Source organism: Euleptes europaea, chromosome 6, assembly GCF_029931775.1.
Source record: "Euleptes europaea isolate rEulEur1 chromosome 6, rEulEur1.hap1, whole genome shotgun sequence".
Lineage (NCBI taxonomy): Eukaryota > Metazoa > Chordata > Lepidosauria > Squamata > Sphaerodactylidae > Euleptes > Euleptes europaea.
The window spans coordinates 72,391,947-72,415,141 of record NC_079317.1 but is presented as its reverse complement, the minus strand read 5'-3'; the positions used below and the strand labels follow the sequence as shown (position 1 = coordinate 72,415,141).

Sequence of the window (23,195 nt, the reverse complement as noted above, 5' to 3'; positions counted from 1 at the left end):
ATTAGATAATAATACCCAACTGATTTCCAAGATGTATAATCTTCTTTTAACAATATATTGTGAGCAGGTAACAATTAAACCAACAATGATCAATTGGGCTCAAACTGTGGGACATGATATCGTTTTAAATAAATGGGAAAGACTATGGTCGAAAGACCTGAAAGGAATGCACAGTCAATTCGAGAAAATATCTACAAAATGATGTATAGATGGCATTTAACACCTAAGAAGATCGCAAGGATTTACAAAGTGACATCCCCTAAATGATGGAAATGTAATAAAGAAGTTGGTTCTTTTTATCATATGTGGTGGACTTGTGATAAAGCTAAAGATTTTTGGGACATGATTTATAATGAACTAAGATTAATAGTACAAAAAAAATACCCAAAACACCAGAAATGATGCTATTAAGTATGATACCTGATGACTTGTTAATAAAAAGGATTTTTTTGATTTATGCGAAAACAGCTGCAAGATTGCTTTATGCAGCAAAATGGAAAGGGGCAGATACACCTGAGAAAAAAGACTGGATTATGAAAATGTTTGAACTGGTGGAAATGGCAAAACTTACAGCTACTTTAAACCAAAAAGACAATGTACGATTTATGGGGGAATGGGAGGCTTGGATGAAATACTGTGAATATGAATTAGGACTGGGGAAAATGGAAGAGAACCTTTTAATCTGATCTAGATGACACTATTAACATAAAGAATTGTAATTAATTATATCAACAGATTATTGTAATTGAAATTTAATTGAGATATAAGAATAATTAAGGTCAGGTCATATCACGATGGGATAGAATACTTTATTAAGAGGCAGACGGAGGTGATGGGGAAGTCAAAAAAATTTCCTTTATTTTTTGTTTTATTAAGTACTTAAATAACTATAACATTACTTATGATTTAGTTTTTCACATTAGTTTCATTGTTGTATGTTAACATGGAAAATTTATATTATAAAAACCAATAAAATTTTTCAAAAAAAAAAAAAAAGAGGGAATGCCTGCCTACTTTGGATTATCCAAAGACTACTTTGGATTATAAAAACTGTTACTTTTCCCACAGGTTTTCTGAATGTTTAGATTTGTCACTAAAGTCTTTTTAAACCACAGCCGTCTGCCTGCCCTGAACTTTCCAAATAACCCTGAAAGAATACATACAAGAGCCATAAACCTGTGCTTGCCATATTAGGTCACCGCACTAAACTGTCCACTTCCACATGAAGGGACTGGAGACAGAGCAAGACCTCCAACCTGCCTAAGGAACCTCTGAACCCTATCTGATTTAAGCCTTAGTTAAATGGCTCCTTCCCCCCCCCCCCGCTTCTCTCCTCCCTTCAAAGCTTCCAAGGGACCTAGTTGGCCATTGCTGGCTTTCTCTGTCAGACTCCAGGTTACAAAGGGATATGAAAAAGGCTCTGTCTGTCACACCCACTCATATCAGTGCCATTTTCCTTCCTTTGGTCCCTCACAGCAACCATTTTCCCTGCCATGCCATGGGGGAACTTTTTTAGGGCTTAAAAAAATACATAAGTGCTGTTGCACAATAACACAATATCCCTATGAAGTAGTTAGATCCACCTATGGATTTGTATTCCTTTATTTTTCCAGAAGCTTCTCACCTCTTGACCTAAATATAACATGGTTTGCTCCTTCCGCATTTTATCCTCATGAGGCACAAAGCGAGGTAGTTCAGTGCTTCATGACTGAGAAAGAAACCCAGAGCTCCATGCTCAAAGTACACTCTGTTACACCACACTAATTCTATACTGTATTCTATATTTTAATGTTATGATACCATAAGTCTATTAGGCCAGGTATGAAGTTATTTTTAAGGATTGGGAACTGAGACTGAAGGACGACTCTATGGGGCCTGTATCCGGCTCTGGGTTCACACTCAAGCCGCCAAGACCACTGAAATGCCAAATGGTGGGCATTATTTCTCAGGCAGCCAGATCCTCTCACACATTCAAGAGGCCATCAGATTGCATCTGTCTATGTGTCCTCAGCTATCATCTCATAAGCGAAGTGTCAATATTGGAAGGGCAAGCGGCATAGATACTCAACAAATGATTACTGTGGGGAAAGCATTCTTAGAAAACGAAATTACTGTTTTCTGTTCAAGGGCTAATTGCATGTGTTACACAGGGAGCTTCATTTTTTTCCCCAAATGGTTAATTATACACTTTTTAAAATATCTTACTTGAAGTACTCTTCACTGCCACTGACAAACGTTTTGTTGACACGGCTGGTGTAGTTTACCATTGTCAAGTTTGGATAGGCACTCATACAGAAAGTAGAGTTCTTGATTTGTAATTTGGGGTGGTCACCAATGATGCAGGACTCTGGCAAGACACAAATGCAAACAATAAATAACAGGCTAAAACCTTTCCGAAGACTCTTGGGACATAAAAAGCATCTTACACACACCTACCTAAGCCTCAGTAGCATATTCCATTCAAGGATGTAATAAACGTCAACACATATCAAATGTTAATCTGAAACATACAATCTTCCTGCCAACATTAATCACTCCAGCTTTTATTTCTACTGAAGAGTGTTATCTGCCTTGGACTGTTGTGTGTTTCTAAGTCAGAACTTCAACTGAACTTGAGTAACACAAGAGATTCTACAACTCAGTTAAAGCAACACACTTGGATTTAAAGTGATATGCAACCCAACCTTGCCCATATGTCTTCAGAAACCCCCTCCAGCATCATGAAGGGGCTTTATCATTTACTTTTTAATTGGCAAATGCTAGATGACTGTGTCAATATAACCATACAATTATCTCTGTATTGGGACTTGGGCGGAACTTCTCTGGTGTACCCAAATGTAAAAAGAGTTGCCCACAGATGTGAACGTATACCTCTTGTCAAAAGACAGTGGAGGAGAAGGAGTTGGTTTTTATATGCCGACTTTCGCTACCACTTAAGGAAGAATCAAACCACCTTACTATCACCTTCCCTTCCCCTCCCCACAACAGACACCCTGTGAGGTAGGTGTGGCTGAGAGAGTGTGACTAGCCCAAGGTCACCAGCTGGCTTCATGTGTAGGAGTGGGGAAACAAATCCAGTTCACCAGATTAGCCTCCACAGCTCATGTGGAGGATTGGGGAATCAAGCCCGGTTCTTCAGATCAGAGTCCACCACTCCAAACCACCACTGTTAACTCTGGCTCTCAGTGGTATTTCATTTTGAGTATATGGATCTACCCATGACTGCAGCCTATGGATCCAGCAACACCTGCAACTGTCGGAGTCACTGAATCCAACCCTAAATGTTTATCAGTGGAATACAATGAACCATCAGGTTCCTAACTCACTTACACACTCTTGGAAACTATAAGTTTTGTATCCTTTACTATCACAATTTTGTCATAAAGCCAGTACATACAAATAATAATGGTTTATCAGACTCTAAGGAATACAAAATTTGATTTCACTGATGTGAAAGCAGCACTTCATACATCCCTGTTTTATTAAGCTCATTTGTAACTGCTATTGTATCCTGTCTAGCCTTCTATTCAGAAAGATATGTAGATATTGCTCTAAAAGGTGCTATACCGTAAGTCAGCCAGCAGAGAGAGTAGTAGTACGCTGTCTTCTTACTTTCCTACTTTTGCATACTTTGGTTTGCCTGAATATTACCTGGGTGGTAGGCATCCTGTATTGGCAATGTAAAGTAATATTGCTCATATATAAACAGTTCATATAAATAGCCTATTTTAATAGTAATCCTAGTTTTGAGGCACTAAGTATACTTAAGGCATTGAAATTAACAAGAAGCATGTCTAATTCTGTGATGGGGTAGGCTGTGCATCTAAGAGAAGAACTTGGATTTAACACAAACGGGAGTACCTTCAAATTTGTGGGTTTTTTTAGAAGGCTTTCTCCCACATTTGGGGTTTGAGTTTTCAGTGCAGTCGAATAAAAAGACATTCGCTTTTCCACAACTGAGCATACTTCTCTTACAAAAGCCTCAATTGTTTTTTTTTGGGGTGGGGGGAGTTTCAATGAAGTGAGACCCCATTGCTAGTATATTTATCATCAGATTTTGTTTCGATTTCTAATACTATAATAGGCTGATGCAAAGACTGTACGTACAATATCATATTTGCATTCGGGAAATCATATTCCAAGTTCCTTCATGGTAACAGTCTCTGAAGCCTTAATTGAGTGCAAGCATTATTGAACAGTTCCTTGATTTAAAAAAAACCACAATCAAATATCTGGCTAATGATATTGTATTAATAGGAAAGTGAAAGTTCTGGAATCTGCACTAGAATAGTGAAATAGTACAATATTGCAATAGCACAATATAGTGCAATAGCACAATATAATGCAATGGCACAATATGGATTTGCCTTGTTTAGGGCATATCGTGGCATGCGAGAGATCACAGGAAGGATGGCACACATAAGGTCACTTTTGCTGCACTGCAGCAGATTTTTTACAGCTTAGCTTTCGAGGGCTGTGGATTTCCTTGCACAAGGCCCTTCCAATCAGCAGAGGGCGCAAGCATACCCCCCAAAAGCCCAAGCCTTTGCAGCAAAGGACAAACAGATCTTCCCCATGCAGCGCCATTCATCAAATCTTGAAAGATAGGCAGAAAAATAATGACTACACTGAACTGGAAGGTGCTAGCATGAAACTACATTTACATGGGAAATTAGTAATAAGTAAAATCATTCATTTGGAACATGGGAGGTGGGGAGAGATGAGCCGGTTGTGCTTATTGTATACCCAAAACAATGAACAAATCCTGCTAGCCTTCAGGTATGTATGATGACTGAAGCAGATCAAAACATTAACAAGGCTACAATTCCAAGGAAGCACAAAAGGAAATAAGCATGTTTGGCCGTAGTGTACAACTCCGAAAACAGAGTACAGAAACTGAGACGTCAATTTATTTCACTGGCACAAGTTTTCGGCTCTGCCGTTGCCTGAATGTTCCTGCAATACATATGCGGGGATCCAGAATCTGGACATAGCCTGTCAAAAATCAGAGAACATGTTGTTCCTTATGGGCGCCACTTGAAAGAAACACTGGCTGGACATGATACAGTTGAGGCTTTGTCCAGAGATCTTATACAGCTCACTTTGTGCTTCTAGAAATACCCCAAATTAGTCTTTTTTAGGCACTCATGAATTTATTCATTTGTTTTTGCACCTAGGAATAACCAGCTAAGCTGAAGGTTTGGAATTCACCAATGAAGTATGGCAGTCAATGCATGTGACATGGTTTGTGGAGGCTACTCAAAGCCTGCTTTACACTATTGGAGAGCTTTTGGGTAGCCTCACAGTGGAGACAGCAGCATATTTAACCCAGTGCCCTGCGGACAGTTGGCAGAACTTGTTACTACAAAGGAAATGCAGAATTATGCAGGGCCATTACTAATCTAACTTTCCTGTTCTTCACAATTGATCAGATTAGAACCAAAGCATGTGCAAAAGTCACTAGCTGTACACTGGGTACGTGAAAGCTCAAAATTTGATGGTGGAGACTTACACAGAAAGTAGTTCCTATATATTATATTAGGATTTGGTTTGGGACCACTTGCTATGAGTAAGTTATTTTAGGCAGCATTCCCATAAGAACTGTAATGTGTTCTCTGGACCTGAGAGAATGGCTTGGGAGGTGGTAAGCGCTCCTTCCCTGGAGGTTTTAAAGCAGAGGCTGGATGGCCATCTGTCAGCAATACTGATTCTATGACCTTAGGCAGTTCATGAGAGGGAGGGCATCTTGGCCATCTTCTGGGCATGGAGTAGGGGTCACTGAGGGTGTAGGGTGTGGGGGGGGAGGTAGTTGTGAATTTCTTGCATTGTGCAGGGGGTTGGACTAGATGACCCTGGTGGTACCTTCCAACTCTATGATTCTATGGTTCACTGGAGTTTACCTTTGAGGGGAAAGATTTCTGCCCATGGAGTGCAACTTTCTTTTCCTCCTTCCCACTGAAGTACAAAATGCCACCTAATGATGTTTTAGGGGGATGACCCCAGGAACTGCATTCTAGCTGCTGCAAGAGGAGGGAGTTGCCCATGGAAAAACTCCTGAGGATTTAAGCCAGTGGCTTGATGTAATTTAAAGAAGTGTGGAGAAAATGCACACATTTGATTTGCTTTGTTTTACTGACCTTACAATGTAACATTCCAAAAGAAATGTGTGTGTATGCATCTACATATTTGTACACAAACTCATGTTGAAACAGCTGGCACATCGCCTTACACACATTCTTCTTCAAATGTTATTTTGGAAACTACATATGAACAGATACTTCTCTGCTTCCACCACTTTTAAAAAAATGTCCAGACCTACTGTACAGCTGCAATCCAGCATGTTTACTTAGATATACATCCCACTGTGATCAATGGGATTTATCTCTGAATAAACATGGCTGAGACTTGCATGTCAGCATCATAGTCAGCTAGGAACTTTTATGTAATGCTCACAAAGGAGGTGAAAATAAGAGGCAGGAGAGCAATGTGATGGATAGTCTTGGCAGGAGGTCAGATCTTCCCCATAGACATTTCACTGAACTCCCCCTCCATTGCAAAACTTAATGACCCATAGCATCAGCTCTGATAAGCTACTTTTTCATGAGAAATAATATTTTAAAAATGCAATAAGACTTTAATTTATTTAAAATATGGTCAAAAAATACATTTAACAAAAAATACATTGGGAAAACTCTTTTTGTTAAACAACAAAATGAGACTGTACTGCATGAAAATTCATTGAACCATATCCACTTATATTAGGCTAAAAAAAGGTAAAGGGTCATCCATGGGGTGATGTCATTTACTAGGCAGACTATGTTTATGGGGTGGTTTACCATTGCCTTCCCCAGTCATCTACACTTTACCCCCAGAAAGCTGGGTACTCATTTTACCGACCTCGGAAGGTGGAAGGCTGAGTCAACCTCAAGCTGGCTACCTGAAACCGACTTCTGTCGGGATTGAACTCAGGTTGTGAGCAGAGCTTTGATTGCAGTACTGCAGCTTACCACTCTGCACCACGGGGCTCCCTCCACTGACATTAGATCATCATTTTTCTATTACTTAAATGTTATTAAAATTTTCAAAACATTTTAACAACTAACCCAAACAATATTTCCCAACTACCCATGCCACACTAGTCCACCCTAATGGACCCAGTCCTGGTCTAGACATGCGGAATAAGGTGAGGGAATCTTGAGGGGCTACACAGGACCAATGCGCTGATTCAGACTGCAGGTGAGGTGAGTGACATTTTTAATGCTGGCATGGCAAAGTGGTTTGAGTGCTGGGCTAGGATCTGGAACAACCCAGTTCAAACCCCTGCTCTGCCACAGAAACTCACCAGGTGATCCTGGGCCTATCATAATCTCTCAGCCTAACCTCCTCTACAAGGTTGTTGTTGTGGGGTAGGCTGGGGGGGGGAACGATGTGATGAGCCACTTTGGGTCCCAGTTAAGGAGAAGAGCAGGATATAAATGAAAAATAATAAATAATGTTCCCCATGAAAAAAATGCCTTGCAAATAAAAATTAGGACATCATTGTGAAAGCATAACCCATCACACACTGCGCCAGTTTTCCCCTTACAGAGAATTATTATGGCAGGGAACCTTTGAACAACATCACCCCTCACATTTCTACTACCTCAGTACTCTGCTGCCTCATTATCACCTCATGTCTAGACCAAACCTCGATTATTCCTTCAAAATAATATATTTTTTAAATGTGTTGGATTACATTGCAGTAGGGTTGCCAAAGGTTTGGAGGAAAAAAGAGCCCTGTCTTTTTAATAGGGGCTTGATGTATGGAAATTAGCAATTTAAGCTTTTCATGGCATGAAGCTAACCATCACCTGGTAAATAACATCCCATTAAGCCACTTCTAAAGGGGCAGGCCCTTGGCAACCCTGAACTGCAGCACGATCAATTATTTCTCATTGTATTCAGGACAGATTTTTCAGTTGTCAACACCATCAGATAAGTAAGGTTGCCAAGTCCCTCTTTGCCATCAGCGGGATATTTTTGGGGAGGAGCCTAAGGAGGGTGGGGTTTGGGGAGGGGAGGGACTTCAATGCCATAGAGTCAAATTGCCAAAGTGGCCATTTTCTCCCGGTGAACTGATCTCTATTGGCTGGAGATCAGTTGTAATAGCAGGAGATTTCCAGCTAGAACCTGGAGGTTTGCAATCCAAAAGGAAATAATTCTCAGTACACAGCCACTGATAATTACTAATATATTCACTACTTTAATTACAACATAAACATCAATGTATATACAAGTTACCAACTGCGTACATTCAATTAACCTGTCTTTGGTTATAAGTTCAGTTCACAGTGATCCTGAAATCAGAAAACACTATTTGGTATAGTGTTTTCTGATTTCAGGATCACTGTGAACTGAACTTATAACCAAAGACAGGTTGATTGAATGTAAAAAGTTGGTAACTTGTCTATACATTGATGTTTATGTTGTAATTAAAGTAGTGAATATATTATTTATATATATATATATATATATATATATGCTCACACTGTGTGCAGTTGCAGGACCAAAATCGAACATCTCAAAAAGACTTACATTCTATTATGTAATAATGCTGTAGTCCTAAAGATTTAGAGGTCAACTTTACTGGTTCTAAAGGAACCTGTTTCCACACATGTGAATCTAGAGCTTCATTAAATTCTATTTTTGAAAAGATCATCAGACTTAAAGGGTTCAACAAATTCAATTTATCTTTAATTTAAAATTGTCATAGGTAATTAAACAAATGCCCTGACCTGGATGGCCCAGGCTAGCCTGATCTCATCAGATCTCAGAAGCTAAGCAGGGTCAGCCCTGGTTAATATTTGGATGGGAGACCACCAAGGAAGTCCAGGGTTGCTGTGCAGAGGAAGGCACTGGCAAACCACCTCTGTTAGTCTCCTGCCATGAAAACCCCAAAAGAGGTCGCCATAAGTCGGCTGCGACTTGAAGGCACTTTACACACACACACACACAATCAAACAAATAAACAATTCAATTTATGCTATGGTATAAGCACAGAACACGAGAGATCAGAATGCCATAGGAGTCAAAGGACCATGAGACTCAAAATGGTCAGCAGATATTGGCCATACAGATTTGTCTGGTCCAATGCTTTTAAGAGCTTATTTGACCAAAAGAAATTAGACTGAAAGAAGAAAATTCTGCCAGGTATAGCTTACCTCAGTGCACCATGTGATAAGAAAAGCCACAACTAGCAAAAAATTTCCATCTATAACATTCTTCAGATCACTCAGAACCATTTCAGAGAGGCAGAAACCATGATTATGTATCCCACAGAGCAAGAAACAATCTAATTGAATGGCTGTTTCATTGATGACTTCCTAACCAACATAGGGATAACTTATTCAACTAAACCGTTTCCAACTGAATTATTCCAAGGTTAATTGTTTGTCAGCTAATTTGACAAACAAATAACTGACAGATAAGTTAAAGTCTGTGAATTTAAGCAGTTGATATTCACAATTTATAGACAAAAGTACAAGAAACTAATTAAACACGCTAGCCAGTTGGTGCCGTGCAGGGCATCAGCAACGGTTGCTGTACATCTGAAACAAACTGTCATAAATGGCTTATGGATTCTTAGCATATGCACGCACACACACACGTACAATAAAAGGAAATTATAACCTAAAAAGCAGACTGGCATCCTTTTGTAGCTTAATACAGGCAAGGACACAAAGCAAGAGTCTTAATAAAAGGTTTTATTCTCCTGTTCTTCTTACAGTCCCTCTCCCATCCTTCTTTTCCCCTTCCCCTCTGCTTTCTTCCCTTTCAGTCTATAGGGCTCTAGTCTGCCCAGCAACAGCTTACTGTCTCCCTAATGTGACAAACGTCTAAGCATCAACAATGGAATAAACTACTGGTATTAATACACAACACAACCCTCAATACATTTGCTTCCCAGACTATCTTGATGGAAGATTCCTAAAGATTTGGGCACCCTTAAACTGTCCTGCTGATTCCAAATTTCCATTGTTCAAATTCACAAGTGATTGCTGTTTTTATTGTTCAGCCTTTATTTAGCTAATGGTTTTTAAATTATTTAAATTATAATAATTTCCTTTTGTTTCATTGTATGCCACATTTTGTTGAGAAGTGGCAGAAACATAGAAATGTCATTTTAAAGACCCTGCAAATACCTGTCAATTTATCATGAAGGTTAGTACTTATTTGTCGTTTATGCATGGGTACTTTTACTCACATTCACACACACAGAGAGACACACCCTCTGTCTATCTGGGTTGTTCTTTGGAGTTATGCATGAGTTTTTCCTCCATTAGAGATGACCAGCACTACAAATCCCGAACCTTCCCATTCCTCCGTTAACCCGATTCTTCCCTCTCCCCTGAGCTCAGCCCAGGTGAAATCTCCATGCATAAGGCAAAGTTTGGGACACACAAGCTTAGTTTTTCTCACAGCCAATTACAAAGTGGCATGTCCAGAGGCAAGGATTCAAATACTTCCTGCTTCCTGGGAGCTCTTTCTGAGCAGACGAAAGGCTTTTTAAAACCCAGGCTTGGATCCCCCCCCCCTTCTTTTCAGATTGCTCCATTTTTTTTTGTTCTTAAAATGCTTTTTTATGCAGCAATTGGGTTTGAGGGGTGGGAAGGGAACTTTTCTCTCACTACAGCCAATTACGAAGCAGCATTTCAAGGGGCGGGGATTCAAATACTTCCTGATTTGAGCTTGGAGACTGCTGGTGCATAGACTCCCAACAGAAAAGTGTGGGTTCAGCCAGCAACTAACCCCAGGTAAAACTCCTATGCATAAATGACCATTGAGTTCTGTACTGTATGATGTCTTCTGTATCTAGGAAAAAATTGCTTATAATAGTAGATCCTGTGTGGCTTTCACGGCGTTTGCTATCTTCACCTGGGCCTAGATAAAAATGTTACCTACAAGCAGCCTTATTGGCAGCCACCATCCAGAAAACAGGGTGAAGACACAATAGTTCAGTGGGCTGAGGTCCATTAAAGAGCCACTGTTCGGCCAGCAACTTCCTTATGGGCCCATCAGTTGGCTTTCCTGGCTCTTCCTACATCTCTGCCAGCTCTAGAAGGCCCAGAGCTACACTAGGCAGCCGTCAGGGGCCAGGGGCTTCACAGTGACTCCCTCTCAACCAGCCAAGGGTAGTCTGTTAAGTGCAGGGGAGGAGGGACTGCCCCCAGACAGTTCGTGTGTCTGAAGGGAGCTCAGTCTCAAGAAAGCTTATGCTGGAATAAATTTTGTTCCTTGTTAAGGTGCCATGGGCTTTTCATTTATATTTCCCACCAAGATTAGTAATCTCTATATCATCAGCTGTGGAAGTGGAAGAAGCATTCATTAAATCTCACAGACAGAAATTCATTTCAGGAGGAAAGGAATTTGATCTAGAACAGGAACTGAATCTATGAGAGTCATCTTCAGAAAAGCTGCAGGTTGGCATGTATGAGTCTTTGGTACCAGTATATGATGTGCCCAATCTCTAATTGTGAAGCACTGGAAGGCTGGTATGAGGATAATTGTTCCTTGTATTGGGCTCAATCCCATGCTTGGGAAATAAATGTGAAAGGTGGATGGTGTTGCAAAAATCATTTTCACTGTCAGATCTAAATCTGTTACACTTAAGTTTCAATGCAATTGTGATAATAAGGAAAAAATGAAAATGTTTGTCATAGCAGATCTATAGGGAGCTATAATTAGTCATTTTGAGGCAGAACCTCACTGACCTATCCAAAGGTACAAACCCACGGCCATCAGACCTTAAAAGAAAACATCAAGGACATAAAGGGAAAGCATGCTCTGATGTCTTACCTAGCAAAAGTTTGTTTTTATCTCTACAATCCGGCGTGTTCCATGGATTGTTACAGGAAGCCCAAGGCAACACACGTACAAAGGATGCAAAAAGGTAGAAAAGTGTGTAGCACAATATAATATTATAATATATGGCTATTAGGACAGAGATAATCAGCATAGCAATGCCACAGCCTGGGGAAAAAAAGAAAACAGAGAAAATTAGATGCCAGATTCCATTTAGCTGCTAAAATATATAACAATCTGAAAAATGTCATGAATAGCTCTTTATATAATTTTTAAATCTTATAAACCTGTTTTCATTCACCTTGCATAGACTCACTAGGTTATACAGCCCAATCCTATCCACTACTCAATTAAAATCATAAGGTCTTAATCCCAAATAAGTGTACAATGAGCAGCACACGTATTTTAATTTGGTTAAACACTAAATCAATCCATCGTTGTCATTTAGTGAGCAGTTACTCATCTCATTTGATGTGATTAGTCCTCCGAAGAACATTTATTTATATGCAAGATAAAAAGCACCACAAACACTCTTAAAATACACTGCTTTGTTGCAGTTTAAGTGTGCCTATATCCAAGGGTACCTTTGCCTCTTGGTGTGCATCTTGTTCATCTGAAATAACACCCCCTAAACACAACTTCTACAAGGAAGGTGGATAATGAATGTGCCGTATGGTATTCCTGAGTTATTCAGCAGCAAATGCAAGTATCATTACCACATTACATGCATGAGATGCAATAAAAGTCATCGCACAATGGCATGCGCTCCTGCTGGGAAATGCAGGCAAGATTTACGAAAGCAGGGGAAGTGCTGCATTGCTACTCCATCAGTCAACCTAAGGTTATCTCAAGGTCAAAGTCAGACTGCAGCACATCAGCCACGTTCTAGAAACAGTGACACCCCGGAGAGATCTCTCTTGTTTAAGCTGAACAAACCTGAGCTTCTTCAAAACGCCCAGGGGGACACGGCTGGCTCTTGCTTAGCTCACCTTGTAAGGCAGGGATGGCTTTCCAAACCGACACAGGTCCCTGACTAGCAAACTGCCCCAGAGAAACTTCTAGGAAGAAGATCGGAACCCCAGCCAGAGCCAACATTGTCAAATAGGGGATAAGAAATGCACCTAATGGAAGAGAAGAGGACAGACCTCAGTGACAAAGTAGGAGACAGGACTGAGCCCTCACCTTTTCCCTTGTTAGTATCCCCGCTGCTTCTTTTTTTGCAACCCTAAGAACGTCACAAAACATGACACCTTTCAGCATTAGGAAAGCTTTCCTCTTTAGTAGATATGCTTTATTGACAGAAGGCAGGGGACCCTCCTGCGAAAAAGGTTTGAACATTGGTCAGATTGACAGATGGCGTTTTCATGCACCATAAAACCTGTGATTATTACTACCAAGGCAGAAACGTTTTCCAGGCTGCTTCCCAACCATCCTCATCTATGATGAGCCTTCCCTATTTCAATCTGATTTCATTCCAAGTAAACTGGTTCAGGAATACAACTTTGACATAGGATACCCTACGCACATGTACAGCAGATGATTTTTTTTCAGGATGTTTATATTGTGTGTGTTAAGTGCCATCAAGTCACTTCTGACTCATGGTGACCCTATGAATCAAAATCCTCCAAAATGTCCTATCTTTGACAGCCTTGCTCAGATCTTGCAAATTGAGGGCTGTGGTTTCCTTTATTGAGTCAATCCATCTCTTGTTGGGTCTTCCTCTTTTCCTGCTGCCCTCAACTTTTCCTAGCATTATTGTCTTTTCCAATGAATCTTGTCTTCTCATAATGTGACCAAAATACAATAGCTTCAGTTTAGTCATTTTAGCTTCTAGGGTCAGTTCAGGCTTGATTTGATCTATAACCCACTGGTTTGATTTTTTTGGCAGACCAGGGTATCCGTAACACTCTCCTCCAACACCACATTTCAAAGGAGTCTACTTTCTTCCTGCCAGCTTTCTTCAACGTCAAACTTTCACACCCATACATAGTAATGTATGATTCTGTGACCTTAGGAAGATGATTCTGTGTATGATTCTGTGACCTTAGGCTGATTCTGTGACCTTAGGTAGATGATGAGAGGGAGGGCATCTTGGCCATCTTCTGGTCACTAGGTGTGGTGGGGGGAGGTAGTTGTGAATTTCCTGCATTGTGCAGGGGGTTGGACTTGATGACCCTGGTGTTCCCTTCCAACTCTATGATTCTATAATAGGGAATACAATGGCATTGGATAGGGCTTATTCCCAGTGCATCCCGCTCTGTAATTAAGTGGGGTTGACTTCCAGTGAAAGGGGCCATCTCCCACGGGAGTATGCCCCACTGGATGCCACTACACTTACTTCTGAGTAAACAAGCCTAGGCGGCTCTTCTGCTCAGGCTCGTGGGGCTCTTCCCCCGCCCTAGCGGCCACCATGAGAAGCGCCTTGTTTAGGCCTTGTTTAGGCCAGCCAACAGCGGCCTTCGGGTATGTTTTGGATTTGCTTCCAAAAAGTGTCAGACAAGGCAGGCTGTCCAGAACCAGAATGGCCTTGCAGCAGGTGGCGAAGCTAATTCAATTAGGACAATCGTTTCGCTCATCATCACCTACAACTACGTCTCCCAACCTCCTGGAGGGCGGCCAAAGGAAAAGCACGTCCCTCTGAGGCGAAATGGGGTGGGGGGGAGCAGCTGGATCTTAAGGGCCATTTATGCCTGGGAGGTTTTGCCTTGGGTTTGCTGCTCTCTAGCTGCACATTTTCCCCATCCGAATTCTCAAAACTCTGCATGGGGCGGGGGGCTTATTGTTGAGTTTTGAGAATCCGGATGGGGAAAATGTCCATCTAGAGAGCGGCAAATCCAAGGCAAAACCTCCCAGGCATAAGTGGCTACAATTTTCGAGCGTTTTATTATTTGACCAGGGCCGCTTCCCCAAAAGAGCCTATGGATGTAATTCTTTGGCTTTATCGAGCTAATCCAATCGCGGCTGGGGTGTGGCGATAGCTCGGGGGGGGGGGGCGAGGCGGCAGCTCGCCCAATGGAGCCACTCTAGGGCGGACTCAGCCACGCCGGGCCTGATTCACATGCAAATCGCCCTCGGAGCCACGCTTTGAAGCCAAAGGCGAGAGAAGCCCGGAGCGATGGCTCCTCCACGCCCTTTAGCAGCGAACGGAGTGGGGACGTCGACTCGGCAGCGAACAGCTGCCTGGGACTCCCTTGCTGGGACTGTAACCCAATGCGCCCTCGAGTGGGGGGGGGGGGTTCATCTCCGCCTAATCCAATGGGACCATTTTGGGAGTGCACCAGGAGCACTTTCACACATGCTGAATAATGCCGTTTCAATGCACTTTAATTATCGTTTGCAAGTGGATCTTGCTGTTTCAGTAAAATCCAGCTGCAAAGTGCATTGGAAGTGGATTGAAAAGTGCATTATTCGGCATGTGTGAAAGTGCCCAGGAGTCTGTCGAACCCCATGGAGTGGGAGTCAACTCATTGGGATTTTCTCCCAAGCAAATGGCCGTGGCCCTGACCTGGAAGGCCCAGGCTAGCCGGATCTTAACAAATCCAGGAAGCAAGATAGGGTCGGCCTTGGTTAGTACCTGGAGGGAAGTCCAAGGTTGCTACGCAGAGTCAGGCGATGGCAAACCACTTCTGTCGTCTCTTGCCTTGAAATCCCTACCGGGTCGCCCTAAATCGCCTCGGCGGCACTCTCTGCCACCCACAATCCATGAGATGGCAGCCTCTGCACCGAATTCAGCAGCGACCTAGCCAAGCTCCACAGCGGCAGATGTGGGAAACGGGATGGATTCCATATACCTTTTTAACAACGCCCGGAAGCCACCCTGGGCAAGCTTGTAGGGGAATCAACTCCTTTTTACACCTCATGTTCTGCAGTAATTACTACCAAGCCTCCCTGGAGTTTTTGAGATAAACAAAAGGTTTACTTGAAAATATTTTAGTTTTTTTGTTTCAGGTAGACTTTAACTCTGACGACAAGAGTCACTGGAAAAGACCGTCATGATAGGAAAAGTTGAGGGCAGCAGGAAAAGAGGAAGACCCAACAAGAGATGGATTGACTCAATAAAGGAAGCCACAGCCTTCAATTTGCAAGATCTGAGCAAGGCTGTCAAAGATAGGACATTTTGGAGGACTTTCATTCATAGGGTCGCCATGAGTCGGAAGCGACTTGACGGCACTTAACACACACACACAGACTTTAACACTTATTCATACATTCTAAAGTATTTTTAGACATTTGCCCCCTAAAAACTATAAAGTTGATGCATGTATTAAATTTGAATGGGGTTATATATGGGACAAACCGTTATTTTCTAGTGCTTCACACCCAAAGATGCATACAAATAAATAACTAGAATATGTTTTAAATGGAGTGTAGACTGGGACGGTGGCTTCCTGGCAATATCCAAATATCAGAAAAGAAAAATAAGCTTTCTTTAATAATGAAAGAGAAATACTTCCTGAGGTATTTACAATAAATATAGGATTTGGAAAGAAAGGTCTTTAGCCAGACTGTTATGTTTTGCAGTTTTATACTTGAAACACAAAGGGGGATAACATTAAACAAGGTATTTGAATGAAATTATCTGGTTATTTGGAACAAGCCTTCCTGTATTTTTGTTCTGTCTTCGTAAAATTAAACACACACACAAAAAAAAAACTTGTTAAAATGCTTTCATATCAGAAATAGAATTTTTAAGAGTCCAGTCCTTTATATAGATTTCCCTCTGCTTATGAAGACTAATTCGAAAACAATTTTCCATTAGGCTTATTTACAAATAAAGAAGTACAAATATATTGAATCGGAACTGGTCTAACGTTAATGGATTACCTGTCCAGCTAAATATTTTATTTCATTATATCAACCTTCGTGTTTGTAAACTGGCATTCCGACCGTGTGCATTTTTACTCGGAAGGGGGGAAGCGACCTGGGGAGGGCGCTCTTGAGCGGGCAGATGGCCGCAGAGGGCAGGATTAAGCAAGCCGTTTCCTCTCCCCATTCAGACTGGCAGCCTCCCAACGCCTGCCTTTGTCCCTTAGGAGCTCCTAGCCACTAAGGCGCAGCATGAGAACCAGCTCGTTCCAATAAAAAACACTTTCCCAAAGGATTTTAGAAAGCAGAAATCTGCTCTCCTTGAAGCCATCCTTTCGCACTTTTTTCCTTTCGAAATAATTACAGCATCAGACTGCCCTTCTCTTATTTCGAGGTGAGCTCTACTGAAACACGTTGGAACAGTCTGAAGAAGGGAGCTGTGGCTCACAAAAGCTCATACCCTTCCAGAATTATTTGTTAGTCTTTACGGTGCTACTGGACTCCTGCTCTTTTCTACTGCTATTAGATTGTTGCATTAGAAATCGTATGGCCCGAACTAAGCAACCGCATTCGAAAGGGAATCCCATTCTTTAGAGTGAGGCTTACTTCCAAGTAAGCATAGAGTACTGGTTGGTGAGGCATTAAAAGAAAAGCGGCTAGTTACTGCAGGTTTGGGTGTTATGTTTACAAAGGCCTTTAACTTTTATTTCTACCAAGGTCATTCTTAGCAGTGCCATAATTCAAATCAAATGCATCTAATCTTTACAACACGGCATGGTTGTTCTCCGCCGCCTTAAACCCAGAATAACTACCGTGGCATGAACACATGAAGCTGCCTCATACTGAATGAGACCCCTGGTCCATCAAAGTCAGTATTGTCTGCTCAGACCGGCAGCAGCTCTCCAGGCTCTCAGGCAGAGAGGTCTTTCACATCACCTACGTGACTAGCCCTTTTAATTGGAGATGCCGGGGATTGAACCTGGGACCTTCGGCATGCCAAGCAGATGCTCTGCCACTGAGCCACAGCCCCTGCCCACCCTTCCCACTCTCTAACGAAGCCTGGGATCGCTTCGCCCCAAAAGCAGAAACCGAGGGAGGACCCCCACCCACCCACCCCCACTCACCCACCCTTTGTCTACTCTCCATCAATCGGATTAGATAAGATTGTTACGCAATGCTTTGAACGGTCGACTGACAACCAGCTTGAAATCCAAGAACGGACGTGCTTGCGGTGTTCCCTTTCCCTTTTAGGACTGCCTACATTCTGCGCAATTTCCCTTCCCCCCGTCCCCCAGCTCCACCACGCTCCCTCCCTTCACACCCACCCCCCAATTTGCAGGCGGGTAGTCGATCCAGAAGCCAGTTACGCCAAACGGAGCGATTGGAATTCAAGCCAAGCCCTTCGTTTCGACTGGCTTGTGGATCAAGGCCTCGAGTCTAGCCCTCGCGGAGCTGCAGGATGTAAAAAAGAGAGGAAAATCCATACCTCCCCCATTCTTAAAGGCCAGGTACGGGAACCTCCAGACATTGCCCAGCCCTACTGCATAACCCACCATGGAGAGGATGAAGTCCAGCTTGCTAGACCAGTTGCCCCGGGCTTTATTTTCATCCCCTTCATCGTCATCCTGATGCAGGGAGACAAAAAAACACACACGCACACATATGCATCACGTTGACCTGAAAATAGCCATGGCTGGCAAACTTCAGTCTCAGAGCTCAAATATCTGGCTACTAGCAGACGAAAATAGCTACCCAAAAAATCCACAGAGAAGCTGTGGCCAACGTAAGAATAGCGCAGTAAAATCTACTGCAGTGGAGAGACAGAGAGAGAGATCTGGACCTATAGAATCTTAAAGGCTGCAGGTTTATTGTGGCATGATCACGAATTTAAGGCGTCCGATACAAATTAAGACCAATTCATGCACATACTTCCCTTAACGCTTTAGGACTCAATGGGTAACAAAACGAGCGCGTGTGAACTTCCTCCCCGGATCAACTGGGCGCTATCCAGACACACTTTAATCCTAATACAACTGACCATATTTAGGTGATATTTAGGCAAGCCTTTGTGTTGGATTACAAAAACTAGTTTTCTGCACCGGACACTAAAAGCGGTTTTCAGACTGTCTTTTCCTGGTGTCCAGTGCGCCGGGTGTGCCTCCGGAAGAAAAACCGGACGAAAAACATTGGCATTTACAGCATTTAAACCCAAGCGGGAACAACACGCCCTCTGTCGCTTCAAACTTGGAAAGGGCAAAACATAATAATCCCGCGGAGGTAAAGCCAAATGGTGTCAAGGGACTTTTCATGTAATCCCATTCCCTTCGAAGGGCTGTGAACGATTAATTAATAAATGGCTTCGAGTTATTGCCATAATTACTCCGGTTGCTTTCAAGCATGTTCACATGGCTATCTGCCATCCCAGATCCCACATTGCTCATCAGTTCCCACGTGGCAAATTCTCCCTTTAGCGCCGCTCTCTTGGAAGAGGTAACTGTGCTCAGTAGGACCATCCGAAGACAAAAGAACAACTTTGCAAATACCCGGGAGACTAAGGGCATTTATGCATGGAAGGTTTTGCCTTGAATTTGCCTCTCTATAGATGCATATTTTCCCCATCCGAATTCTTAAAACTCTACATTGGCGCTTATTTGTGAGTTTTAAGAATTTGTATGGGGAAAATGTGCATCTAGAGAGCAGCAAATCCAAGGCAAAACCTCCCATGCATAAATGGTCTAAAAATCTTGTTACCCTAAATCCCATAACCATAATTGTATCTACCTAATTTCAGTAAAAACGTGCCAAGAGAGGCAGGTTTCCAGCACTGATGATCGCCGGCATACTGAGTAATGATCACAGAGAGAAATCCAAACTAAGAACCACGTTATTCAGTGGGGCTAACTCCCAGGAAAGTGCCTTTAGGACTGAATCCATCGTTTGGCCAAATAAAAATCTGAGAAACTCTTAAGACTTTTTCACCCCAGTCCTGCCGAATTCCTGCAAAGGCGCAGCCTGGAAAAAGGGAAGAGCCGAATCTCTCCACTCGCTGCCCCATCTCGCCTTTGGGGCGGCTTTTCTTCCTAGGGGGTCAGCCCGCCGCCCGGAGCAATCCTTGCAAGAACTTCGTGATCTTCCTGCAATAACTGTTAGGGGTTCTCAAAGCAAAATCCTGGCACTGAAACCCTCTGAAGATCGGTGCACGGATGGAGTATATCTAGCTGTCAGACAGACTTTCAGTTGTGTCTGATTTGAAGGAGGGGGAGATGGGAGGTGTTTCTATCATAAATGAAGAAATGAATGAAGGAAAATAAGAATCAAAATAATCCTTCTAAGGTCGCTTTTTCTGTAACTCATTCAGTTGGACCATAGATTTTTAAAACCAATTGAGCTCAATCAATCAACTCGCACTTTGAAACATCTTAAATCTTAGTGGGTTGGGTTCTAGATACACCCATCCTCGGAGGAAAGCTAACACCTTTTCAAAAACAACAACGGCGAATGTTCTCTTGAAGCTTAAATCGGCCTGTAACTCCAACGTAAAATATACATTAGAATGTAGAATAGACTATAGCTTGGCGTTGGATTAAGAAACCTTTCCAGACTTCCAGACAAGAGGGGGGAAATGTGCTAGGGGCCATCTATAAATACTGATCTCCGCCTGTGGCTGGAGGTTCAGTCCTCCTTGTCTCCATTTACTCCGGAGCAGAGGAGAAGCAATATCAGGGCTTTAGCGAGGCAGTCGGAGTCGCCTCGCTAAAGCCCCGATATTGCTTCTTCTCTGCTCCGGAGATGGCTTGGGGACTGCGTCTATCCCTGTTCATTTATGTACGGGAGGTTTTGCCTTGGATTTGCCCCTCTCTAGGTGTACATTTCCCCCATCCGAATTCTCAAAACTCTGCATGGGGACTTATTTTTAAGTTTTGAGCATTTGGATGGGGAAAATGCGCATCTAGAGAGGGGCAAATCCCAGGCAAAACCTCCCGTGCATCAATGGCCCCTGACTCTCTGAGTAGTGGTGACTGCCTTTGCCTCTGCCGGCTATTCCTGGGAGAGGCCGCTGTTCTGCCAGGGCCTCAGGTGCGCCTTCCACCACCGGAGCCCCATTTCCACATCACGGCGCAGTGCCGGGGCTCTCGCTCACTGACCCCGAGCAACGATTGAACTGTCTGAGCTGGAGTGATTGATCGCAGGGCCCGGCCTGGTGGGGCTTTGGGGAGAGGGCCTGGCAGAGTCCGCTCTTTGCTTGGATGGTTTTTGTTGGTTGGGGTTTTTTATTATTATTATTGCACTCCCCTTCGGTCGGCTGGCAAGAGTGTTCCCAGAGGGTTCCTCCTGTTCCAGTCCTCCCATAAAGAATATCCAGGGGCGTTCAATGCCAAGAAGGGAGAGTGAAGTTGGGAAGGCTGAACACGCACTTCTGAAAGTAACTTTTGAGCTATAGGGTCCTCTCACGCACGTGCGATTAGAGTATCACGTAAACAAAACAGGGCCCTGTGGTGAGCATTAAATCTCAGTTTTACAATTTACGGTTTTCTATGATTCTTCATCAAACACACTAAACATCTCCCTCCTTTCCATGAAGTTCAGTCGAATGTGGGGGGGAGGGGGGTTGTACGTAACAAGAGGGCACAAGTGGTCCTAAGAATGCTTACACTTGAATAAATCCCCCTGTGCTGAATGGGCTTACTGCAGGGAGAGAGAGCCCTGCCGTGAAGTCACCAGGAAAAGTTTAAGACTAACGGTGCATTCCTAAGGAGAGTTACTGCAGTCTAAGCCCATTGGGCTTAGACTGGAGTAACTCGCCTTAGGAATGCACTGTAATACTGCATCTTTCCTAACAGACCGAAGTTGCTGGATGATGACCTGTTATCATCCACTGGAGGAAATCTCTCCTCCCCTCCGTTTTCTTCTTAGATCCTAGGAAGGAAAGGTAGATCGGTGCAGTATAATCTATTGATTATCTTGCCCTTTTATTAAACGCCCTGTCCGAGCAAAGCATTTTCAGCCTTCGCTGTGCTATTCCATGAACACATGAAGCTGCCTTGGTCCATCAAAGCCAGTATTGTCTACTCAGACCGGCAGCGGCTCTCCAGGGTCTCAGGAGGCCGAGGTCTTTCACATCACCTACCTGCCTAGTCCCTTTAACTGGAGATGCCGGGGATTGAACCTGGGATCTTCTCCATGCCAAGCAGATGCTCTACCACTGAGCCACAGCCCCCCCCCCCGGTTGGGTCCAATTGCTTTGGGGCAGTCCCAGAGAGGGGGGAGGGGTCTGCATTCAGGACCTCGGGTTAGCAGTCCTTAAACCTGAACTAAAAGGACTGTGGCTCAGTGGTCAAGCCTCTGCTTGGCATGCAAAAGGTCCCAGGTTCAATCCCTGGCATCTCCAGTTAAAGGAGGGGATGTGAAAGACCCTGGAGATCCACTGCTGGTCTGAGTAGACAATACTGACTTTGATGGACCTCAGTGGTGTGATTCAGTATAGGGCAGCTTCATGTGTTCAAAGGCTTGGCCTGGGACACCATTGTGTGTGGTCAGCTTCATCGGTCTCGTCTGAACGCAGAGCGCTTGTGCGCGACCCGGTCCGAAAGCGAGAGCAGTTCTAGGGGGAGGAGGAGAACTTACCTCTCCGAGGCTGCCAGGCAGAACAGAAGTGTTGCCGTCTGTGCCCAAGACTACGGTGCTCTGGCTCAGGGGCACCCAGCCGCCCTTGGCATCGTTTTGCTCCAGGGTGCTCTTACCAAGACTCTGGTGGGCTTCCCCGTCCGTGCTTTGCAAGGGGGGGATTTTGCAAGGGGCGAGGTTGGCCGGCGCCACGCTGGGGGCGTTCTTGAGAGGGAAAGGCTCGATGGCGTCTTTGCCCGGGGCGGGGGTGAGTTTGCAGATCCCAACTTTGGTCCTCTCGGGGTCGTTCAGCGCGGCTCCACCGGGCGGCCCGGCCTGGCTGTCGCCGGAAAGGGCCGTGGCCACCTTGGCGAGCTGGGACGGGACTTGGGAAGGCAGGTGCGGCGGCTGCTCGCGTTCCGGGCTGTTCCGGATCATCCCCGCGCTGTCCAGGGGCCCGCCGGCCGCCGCCGCCTCGGCCGGGCTGTTGACCAGTTGCCTGCTCATCTCCTTCTGACCGGCATAATCCTACAAGAGGAAAGTCGCGTTTAAGAAGAGAGGAGCTGGGGGCGGGGGTTTGCCGTGGAACAAGGGAGCCGTCCCTAAGGCCATTTATGCAGGGTCAGTTTTGAAGTTCGCTCAAAGCTCTTTTTTTTTAATGCGACCTTTAAAATGACTATTCACGTCCCTATGCAAAAGGAGAAATTCCACCCCCAGACACACACACACACACACTCGCCTGCTCCTTGTTTGCATAGCCATTAGCAATCGCCTGCTGCATAGCTAAAGCGCTGTGATTTTGCATGCTGCCTTGAGGGGATTCTTCGCGGCAGGGGCGGAGCAAACACAAAAGGTCACTTAAAGGGGCTCTTAAGAAATGCGAAGTGGGTATGTGCCGGCTTCGCAGTCGCTTCCTGAACGACGGTTCACCGTGAAAAACTAAA

The 23,195-nt window shown here is 43.8% G+C and overlaps 1 protein-coding gene across 1 annotated transcript in view; it reads right to left on the bottom strand.

Moving 5' to 3' along the window:
- Positions 1-22,758, bottom strand: part of SLC6A5 (solute carrier family 6 member 5) — a 74,014-nt gene extending 51,256 nt beyond the window's left edge. Inside the window, exons 1-5 of the mRNA XM_056851926.1 lie at positions 22,273-22,758; positions 18,134-18,272; positions 12,831-12,962; positions 11,836-12,009; positions 2,206-2,347 (exon numbers count right to left, since the gene is read on the bottom strand). Of these exons, the coding sequence (XP_056707904.1) occupies positions 2,206-2,347; positions 11,836-12,009; positions 12,831-12,962; positions 18,134-18,272; positions 22,273-22,758 (1,073 nt within the window). The remainder of the gene's footprint in view (positions 1-2,205; positions 2,348-11,835; positions 12,010-12,830; positions 12,963-18,133; positions 18,273-22,272) is intronic.
- Between the last annotated feature and the right edge of the window lie 437 nt (positions 22,759-23,195).